We start from the raw sequence: 9561 nt of genomic DNA, 5'->3' as shown, positions 1-9561 counted from the left end.
TCTACGAGATACCCATCTGGTGAATACACCGTTGTTGCTGAAGACGGTGAGCCTCTGAGTTATGATGAGGCTGTAACGAGCTCAGAGAAAGAAGAATGGGAAAAGGCAATGCAGGACGAGATGAAGTCTCTGCACGAGAATCAGACGTATGAGCTGACCGAGTTGCTTGAAGGAAGACGAGCTCTGAAAAATAAATGGGTCTACAAGATTAAGAATGAAGAGAACGGGAAAAAGCCGAGATACAAAGCCCATATTGTAGTGAAAGGCTGCAATCAGAAGAAAGGAGTAGATTTTGAGGAGATTTTTTCTCCTGTGGTGAAAATGACCTCGGTCCGAACTGTGTTAGCCATGGCGGCTTCAATGGACCTCGAGGTAGAACAAATGGATGTGAAGACAGCATTTCTTCATGGTGATTTAGAAGAAGAAATATATATGGAGCAACCTGAAGGGTTCCGAGCTCCAGACCAAGAAGACTTGGTATGTCGGTTGAAAAAGAGCCTCTATGGCTTGAAACAAGCACCTCGACAGTGGTATAAGAAATTTGAATCATTCATGATTAATCATAAGTTTGAGAAGACAGAAGCCAACCACTGCATATTTGTGAAGAGGTATGAGGCCGGAGATTTTCTGATATTGTTATTATATGTTGACGACATGCTTATTGTAGAGAAAGACAAATCGAGGATAGCCGCCCTGAAGAAGGCGTTGAGCTCGTCCTTCGCAATGAAGGACCTCGGCCCTGCAAAGCAGATTCTGGGAATCAAGATTATCTGAGATAGACAAAAGAAGATACTGTGGCTGAGTCAAGAGAAGTATATTGAGAAGATTCTGGAGAGATTTAGAATTGACAAAGCCAAAACAGTGAGCACCCCCTAGCCGGACACATAAAGCTAAACCAGAAGCAATGTCCGAGATCTGATGAAGACAAAGATGAGATGATGAAGGTCCCATACCAATCCACCGTCGGAAGCTTGATGTATGTGATGGTTTGCATTGGACTCGACATGGCGTATGCTGTTGGAATGGTAAGCTGGTATCTGTTAAACCCAGGCAAAGAGCACTGGGAAGCAGTGAAGTGGATCTTCAAGTACCTCCGAGGTACGATTGACTTATGTATCCGATTTGGAGAAGGAAAAGCTGAGTTGCAAGGTTACTCAGATTCTGATTTAGGGGGAGACGCCGACTCGAGGAAGTCGACTACAGGATATTGGATGAGTTTTGCCGGAGGAGCTGTCTCTTGGCAATTAAGACTTCAGAAATGTGTTGCACTATCGACAACTGAGGCTGAGTACATTGCCACTACTGAGGCAAGCAAAAAGATGCTGTGGATGAAGAAGTTCCTCATGGAACTCGGCCATGATCAAGACAAGTACGAGCTGGGTTGTGACAATCAAAGCGCAATCCATCTTGCAAAGAATTCGACCTATCACTCCCGCACTAAGCACATTGATGTGAGGTATCACTAGATCCGGGATGTGGTGGAAGGTGGAGAGCTCGAACTCGTCAAGGTGCAAACTGACCAAAATTGGTCTGACATGATGACAAAGCCGGTTCCAGCAAGGAAATTTGAAGACTGGTGTGAAGGAGCCGGGTTGATGCTGAAGCCGACACATTGAAGTCGGAGGGGGTGATTTGTTGGGCTTCCTCCTTCAATGCTGAGCCCAAGCCTATTGAGGGATTTCTTAAAAACCCTAACCCTAGATCTCACCTCCTCTATATATTCATTAGTTGTGGGTGGAGGCTAGGTTACGAGATTATGAGAGAGAAAATTTGAGAGATAATTATTTGATTGTTTGAGCAAAGCTTTATGCTTTGCATTTGAGAGATCTCTAGAGAGAGTTTGAGTGAAACATCTCTAGGGTAGTTTGATTATCACCATTGTTGGAGAGGTTGAGTTAACCACCACATTGGTGTATTTGATTCTTTGTAACCATTATTTTCATAGTGGATTTTTGATCTGGACTAGGTCCCGTGGGTTTTTTACTTCTTCATTGAAGAAGATTTTCCCACGTTAAATCTGGTTGTGTTCTTCTTCTCTCTCTCTCTCTCGGCTGCTTAGCCGAGCTTGAGGGAACTGAGTTTTCCCAACATTTGATACATTTTGATTGACGAGTCCAGCAGAGCCCCATTGAAATAGGCATTTGAAGCATACTCATATCCATGTCTAGAATTGTATCATGTGAACCCATTCCCATTGAAATAGGTGGCACTAGTTGGAACATATGTAACTCCATCAAATGAATGACTTCCATGCCCATTTCCTGGCACATATGACCAAGGACAATATGGAAATGAACCATTTGCAGGGGCTGCCCCAGTTTCAACAGCAATGAAAGAACCACAACAATTCTTACAAGAGAGTCTTTTATTCACATACTTGCACATATACTTATACTGAAGCAACACTGTCATCTTCTTGTAATGTTTCTTGACAGCCTTTTTATCTAGAGAAGGTTTTAATCCAATGATCGAATAATAATCTTGTACAAGTTGGGACCGTGTTTTTTGTTAGGGACCCAAAATGGACTTTACTCTTATAAAAAATATGGCGATAAAAATCAAATGTCAAATCTTAAAAACAAATTGTCAAAACCAAATCAGTTACATATATATATATATATATATATATATATATATATATATATATATATATATATATATATATATATATAAGTGGGGTACACTTAGAAGAACTGTAACATAACAATTATGGGGTCCCCACATGTAAATATAATGTGATCACAATACCGGGCTCCCCACCTACAAATATAATCATAAAGATGCTAGACTCCCGCTTGCAATAAATATATAATAGGCTCACAGGCTACATAGGCTCCCCACCTGTAAATAAATCATTGTACACCAATGCTAACATCTACTGTTGTTAGCATATAGTGTTCTGATTAAGTCACACCCCAAAACCAATTTCAAAGACATAGGTAAATCAAAGTTTCATAAATAATTTCACAAATGTTGGGGTACTACTCCAAGTTTCAACCACGAAATTTATATCTTGAGTAAATACCTTTTTTGGTCCCTAACAAAAAACACGGTCCCTATTTTAGTCCCTTACAAAAAAAAATTAGTCTCGAGGTCCCTAAGAAATTCAAAGTGGACCCAATTAGTTGAAATTGTAGTCCCTCACAGATTCAAAAAAAGACCCATATTAGTCCCTCAAAAGGACTAAAATGGGTCCACTTTGAATTTCATAGGGACCAACCGACTAATTTTTTGTTGTAAAGACTAAAGTGGGGACCTTTTTTTTTTTAGGGACCCAAAAAGGTATTTACTCTTATATCTTTTATAACGTTTCTCAATTCCATCAAAACAAAGTCAAATATCTTATAAGCAATATAAAGGTAACCTCAATAATTTCAAAAAGTATTTTTTTTTAAATCATTCAAATAATAATAAAAATGTTCAATTCTAAGAATATTAATATATCTTAATTCTATAATATATTCTAAACCATTTATTAAATATTGGTAAAATAAATAATTAAGCAAACAACCTATCTTCGTTTTATGTCATCTCGTTCCTTAAAACATTTAAGTATCAAACACTCCACCTTTATATGTATAAAATAATAAAAAAATAAAATAATAACAATAGAAATTAAATACAATTTGGAATTGCCTAGTCCCCACTATTTACTCACAGATATCTGAAGCCAACGACAAAGAACTCCAAGACTCTCTGTTGAATCTTGTACAACGTACTATTCTCGCGAACAACATTAATGATCTCCTGCTATCCAAATATATTATTATTATTATTAATCATAATCTCAAGTATTGATCATTACCTTTTGTTACCCACTTAAGTTTTGGACCTATATACGTTGAACACCACTTATTACAGTATGAGGCAAGTATAACACCTCGTCAAAAGGAAATGATCAATACGTAAAATAAGGATTAAATGGTAGGATTAGTGAAAATCTTGAGTTCTGGGTCAAAATACGTAAAAAAAGTAAAACGGTAATTTAACAAACACGTAACCCTAAACAGTAAAATGTTAGTATAATGTTTCAAAAGCGAAAAATAAACTTGGAAATGGATTCAGAACGAAATATTGAGTTATTAGGCAAGTTTCTGGAAATTTGATGAATAGTATTTTTATCGAACGAAAATACAGCAGTACAATTGCATCGAAAAACGTGCCGAGTGAAATTTGAGATCTAAGTTTGAATATAAGTTGGAAAAGGTACATGATAAACCCTTAGTTCATCAGGTTTTTCAGCATGAATTAGTATCAATTTGTGTAATTAAATGATGGAAAAAGAGGTTAATATCCTAGAATTTCCTCAACTACAAGTTCAAGAAGCTTTATTGACAATTTGTATTGTTCTTGTAGGAAAAGCTTGCTAAAAAGGCAACTGGAAAAGGAAGGAGATTTTGAAGAGGAGAAAAATGCCTAAGTGTTGAGCGCTAAAACGTCCACACAGAACGTTTTAGCGCCCTGCTGCAGAAAGAGGCCAAAACTTGCTGGTGCTGAGCGCTAAAACGTCCACATAGAACGTTTTAGCGCGCTGCTGCATTCTGAGGATGAAAAGTTGCTCTTCTTAGGCGCTAAAACTTCCTTCAACGAACGTTTTAGCGCCCTGATGTTAAAAAGTCTCTGGTCTCCAACGTTAAAACGTCCAAACCAAGTGTTTTAGCGCTGGAGTCAGTTGAGGACAGTTGAGCATTCACGAGGTATGAACGCTAAAACGGCCATTCATGAACGTTTTAGCGTTCAAGTTAGTTGAAAGCAGTTGGGCATCCGTCAAGCATGGACGCTAAAACGCTCATTCTGAACGTTTTAGCGCCCATATTAAATTTCTGTTTTAAATTGTAAAACTATATAAGGCAAAGGCCTTCACAATTTGGGATATCTGGAGTCTCTCTCTCTCCTACATCAGATTCTCTGATCTGAGTTCTCTCTAAAATTCTTAGGACTTAGTCTTTGTATTAGTTAGTTTCTCTATTGTAATTGCACTTGGAGATTGAAGATTCACTACATGGAAATGGAGTTTGATCTTTCTTCTCTTTTATCTTCTTTAGTTATGTCTGAGTAGAGTCATTGTAGTCTGAATTCAATGGAACTCAATGATATTCTTATGTATATTTGATTAATATGATGAAGTGTTTTTCATGTGTTGATATGAGATTTTCTGATTCAACTCTTTCTACTAAGGGAAGAGTGTAGAACAGGAATGTTTACACTACTCCTATATCTGATAATCTCATCACCAGGATTATAGTACTCAAGGAATTGATGCTATAGTTCTGATGTAATCTTAAGACCTTAGTATTTAATGCATATATTACGAAAGGAATCACCAAGGGATTGGGGTTTCTGATTAATGTATCTATCAGGGTAGTAAGGGATTACATCTTGAGGATAAGTAAAAGGCTGATTAACATCACAGGAAAAAGAGTTCATCATATGATCAGTTTACATGAGTTTATTGTTGAAGAAAGTTGTTTTCTGACTACTTGTTTTTATAAATCTTAATTCAAATTTTTAGTATTAAATTAATTTACTTTCAAATTAACTTTCTGGTGACAAAACATTCATGATTTTTACAAACCTTTGTTTAATTCAAATTAGTTTTCTATGGTTCATTGGTGTTTGAATACAAATCTCTGTGGGAACGATCTTTACTCATCATCTTATTACTTGTACGACTAGTACACTTGCTAGATACGCAACAAGTTTTTGGCGCCGTTGCCGGGGATTTGTTTTTCAACATTGATTGATATCATAGAAATCTGAGATTGAATCTTTTATTTTCAGCATTTTACTTTTAGTTAAGTTTTTGGTCAATTTTAATTCTGGTGTATGCGAGGTAGAGTTGATCCAAATTTGTTGTTGTATGATCAAGAATTAGAAAGGACAGTGAGGAAGAACAAAAGGGCAAGCAGACAAAGAAGACAGTTTGAAGAAAGGGGTGAATCCAGTGCTGTCTACCAAGAAGAGATAATGGCAGAGAACCACAGACCACCACCAGAACAGAGGACACTGGGAGATTACATGACTCCTACAGTGATCCATCCCATTGGAAGTGTTGTGCGCCCTACAGTGGAGCCAAACAACTTCGAATTGAAACCTGCATTGATACATTTGGTACAGAAAGATCAGTTTGCTGGAACCAGTGCAGAGGACCCATACTTGCACATAGAAAATTTTCTGTTGTTGAGTGATACTGTAAAAATTAATGGTGTCACAAGGGATGCAATTCTGTTGAGACTATTCACTCATTCACTGACGGATGATGCAAGGAGATGGTTGCAATCATTGCCTCAGGGGAGTATAACAACTTGGGATGATCTGCAAACCAAGTTCTTGCAGAGGTTTTTCTCAGCATCCAAGAGGGCTAAGTTGAAGGATTAAATTACAAGCTTCAAGAAAAAAGAGTCAGAATCCATCTATGAGGCATGGGAGAGGTTCAAGACTTTATTGAGGAAATGTCCACAGCATGGAATAGAGGCATGGCAACAAGCAGCAATCTTCCTACAAGGAATGACCACCACCACTAGGACATTGGTGCATGCCACTGCTGGTGGATCATTGACCACCAAGACTCCTCAAGAAGCTTTGGATATCTTTGAATCATTGGCATCTCAGGAATTTGATAATGCCCCAGTTCCTGACAGAAGGGCAGAGATCATCAAGTTGGATGGGTATGATGTCCTATTGGCAAGGAATGACCAATTGATGCAGACACAGAAACAACAGCAACAGCAGTTGGATGTTCTCACTAAGCAACTATCCTCACAAAAGGTTGCTTCTGTGGACACCAAGTGTGTGTGTGCTATCTGTGGGAAGGGCCATGTGACAGAAGAATGTGATTATGGGGGATCATCAGAATAAGCAGAAGTTAATGGAGTGTGGTATGACAACAACAACCAGAGGAATTACAACATCCAGGGGCGAAATATGTATGTGCCACCATGGAAGAACAAGAATCAGCACCCAGGGTTTAGTTATTGTTCCAACCATTAGTTGAATCCTCCACTGCATCCTCCTCCAATACACTCATCACAGCAAAGTGATACTGCTGCATGGGAAAAAGCCTTTGCTCAGTTATCCAAGACTACTCAAGATTACATTCAGGGGTCTAACTCATTCAGAGAGCAAACATCTGCATTCATGCAAGAGACCAAGACTTCATTTAGAAATCAGGAAGCATCTATCAGGAATTTGGAGACCCAAATTGGTCAACTATCAAGACAGATATCTGAGAGACCACAGGGGAAGTTTCCTGGAGATACAATGGTGAATCCTAAGGAGCATTGCAAAGCAATCATGACAAGAAGTGGGTTGGTGCTCCAACAGGTGAAAAAGAATGTGGGGAATAAGAAGAATGAAGAGGAGGTTGTGGTTGAAGATGTAGTCTCTGATGATGGAGTAGAAAATGTGAAAGGAAATGAAGAAAAAGAAACAGTGACGGAAGACAAGGAAGAAAAAAAGGTGGTAGTTGAAAATGATGTTATGCCCAAGAAGATAATGAAGTGGGAGAAAAAGAAGATGGCTGACAAGCAGGACCAGCCAGTCACTTTGTCTCCATGTGCCAAAGTTCCTTACCCTCAGAGGTTGAAGCAAGAGATTCAGAAACAGCACTATGCAAGATTTCTGGATATTTTCAAAAATTTGCAAATTAACATTCCATTTTCTGAGGCTTTGGAGAACATGCCCCACTATGCCAAATTCATGAAAGATCTCCTTACTAAGAAGAGAAAACTGAATGTTGGTGAAACAATGGCCCTGACAGCAGAATGTAGTGCCCTGATTCAGAAGAAGCTTCCACCAAAATTGCAAGATCCAGGAAGTTTCAGCATCTCTATTGCTATAGGAGATGTGGAAGTGGAGAAGGCACTCTGTGATTTGGGAGCCAGCATAAATCTGATGCCATTGACGGTATGTAGAGCCTTGGGAATCAACACCCTGAAGGAAACTAATCTTATCTTGCATCTTGCAGATAAATCTATTAAGAAGCCCGAAGGTGTGGTTGAAGATGTTTTGGTAAAAGTAGACAAGTTTATTTTTCCTGTAGATTTTGTGATACTTGATATGGAGGAAGAGGATACTGAAAGTCCTCTATTGTTAGGAAGACCCTTTTTAGCAACTGCAAGATCTCTAATAGATGTTGAACAAGGGAAGTTGCTGTTGAGGGTGGATGAAGAAACTGTTACAATTGATGTTTTTGAAGCCATCAAACATCTTGTTGATGTGGGGGATTGTTTCAGATTGGATGTGATACAGGAGATGGTGGAAGAAGTGAATAAAGAAGAAGACTTTTCATTGGAGGAAGACAGATTTATTGAGGAGAAATGTACAGAAAATTGTCAAGAAGAACCGGTAGTGGAAGAGCTTGAAACGAAGATAGATGATATTCCAGTGGGAGCACCTAAGGTAGAGCTTAAAGAACTACCTTCAAATCTGAAGTATGTGTTCCTTGGGAATGATCAAACATATCCAGTAATCATCAATGCAATGTTATCTGAGAGTGAAGAAGTGAAGTTGATTAAGGTACTCAAGAAGAATAAAATGGCTATTGGATGGCAGTTTTCAGATCTTAAGGGTATCAATCCTTCCTTTTGCACCCACAAAATATTGATGGAAGAGGAAATCAAACCAGTAAGGCAACCACAGAGGAGACTCAACCCCACTATGAAGGAGGTTGTGAAGCTACTTGATGCTGGAATGATTTATCCTATCTCAGACAGTGCTTGGGTGAGTCCTGTTCAAATAGTACCCAAGAAAGGGGGGATGACTGTGGTGAAAAATGAGAATAATGAACTGATTCCCACAAGGACAATCACTGGATGAAGAATGTGCATTGACTACCGGAGGCTGAACAAGGCAACAAGGAAGGATCATTTTCCACTTCCTTTCTTGGACCAGATGTTGGAAAGATTGGTAGGACATGCTTTCTACTGTTTCTTGGACGGCTACTCAGGTTATAATCAGATAGCTGTTGCCCCAGATGATCACGAGAAGACTGCATTTACATGTCCATATGGAATTTTCGCATACCGGAGGATGCCTTTCGACTTCTGCAATGCTCTTGCCACTTTTCAAAGGTGCATGCTTTCCATTTTCTCTGACATGGTAGAAGAATGCATAGAAATTTTTATGGATGATTTTTCTGTATTTGGCTCTAATTTTGATGCATGTCTGGAAAATTTGGATTCTGTTTTAAAAAGATGTCAAGACTGTAATCTGGTTTTGAACTGGGAGAAATGTCACTTCATGGTGACTGAAGGAATTGTTCTTGGGCACAAGGTGTCTAGAGCAGGAATAGAAGTGGATAGGGCAAAAATATCTGTGATAGAGAAACTCCCTCCACCTGTTAATGTCAAAGGTGTGAGGAGCTTTCTTGGTCATGCAGGATTTTATAGGCGGTTTATTAAAGATTTTTCAAAAATTGCCAAGCCTTTATGTAAGTTGTTGGTAAACGACCAAGAATTTATGTTAATGTCTGCATGCATTCCATGTTTTGAAAGAAAAGTTGACCACTGCACCTATCATGATGGCACCTGATTTTTCATTACCATTTGAATTAATGTGTGA

At 38.6% G+C, this 9561-nt stretch overlaps 1 protein-coding gene and 1 non-coding gene across 2 annotated transcripts; one reads left to right on the top strand and one right to left on the bottom strand.

The window, feature by feature from the left end:
- Positions 1–6363: 6363 nt before the first annotated feature.
- On the bottom strand, positions 6364–6470 carry LOC133298648 (small nucleolar RNA R71). The gene has a single exon (XR_009749837.1). It is a non-coding gene; the product is annotated as a small nucleolar RNA R71 (small nucleolar RNA).
- Positions 6471–7260: 790 nt separating this feature from the next.
- On the top strand, positions 7261–9352 carry LOC133298634 (uncharacterized; the record flags this gene model as incomplete). Its single annotated transcript, XM_061497965.1, has 5 exons — positions 7261–7563; positions 7666–8080; positions 8267–8517; positions 8959–9071; positions 9195–9352. Coding segments are annotated over exons 1-5 (1240 nt in total), but the record flags the coding sequence as incomplete, so codon positions are not given.
- Positions 9353–9561: the final 209 nt, after the last annotated feature.

This window comes from Gastrolobium bilobum, unplaced genomic scaffold (genome assembly GCF_033153095.1).
Source record: "Gastrolobium bilobum isolate Gb01-03AN ecotype WA unplaced genomic scaffold, APGP_CSIRO_Gbil_v1 utg20100, whole genome shotgun sequence".
Lineage (NCBI taxonomy): Eukaryota > Viridiplantae > Streptophyta > Magnoliopsida > Fabales > Fabaceae > Gastrolobium > Gastrolobium bilobum.
This window is presented reverse-complemented; position numbering and strand designations above follow the sequence as displayed.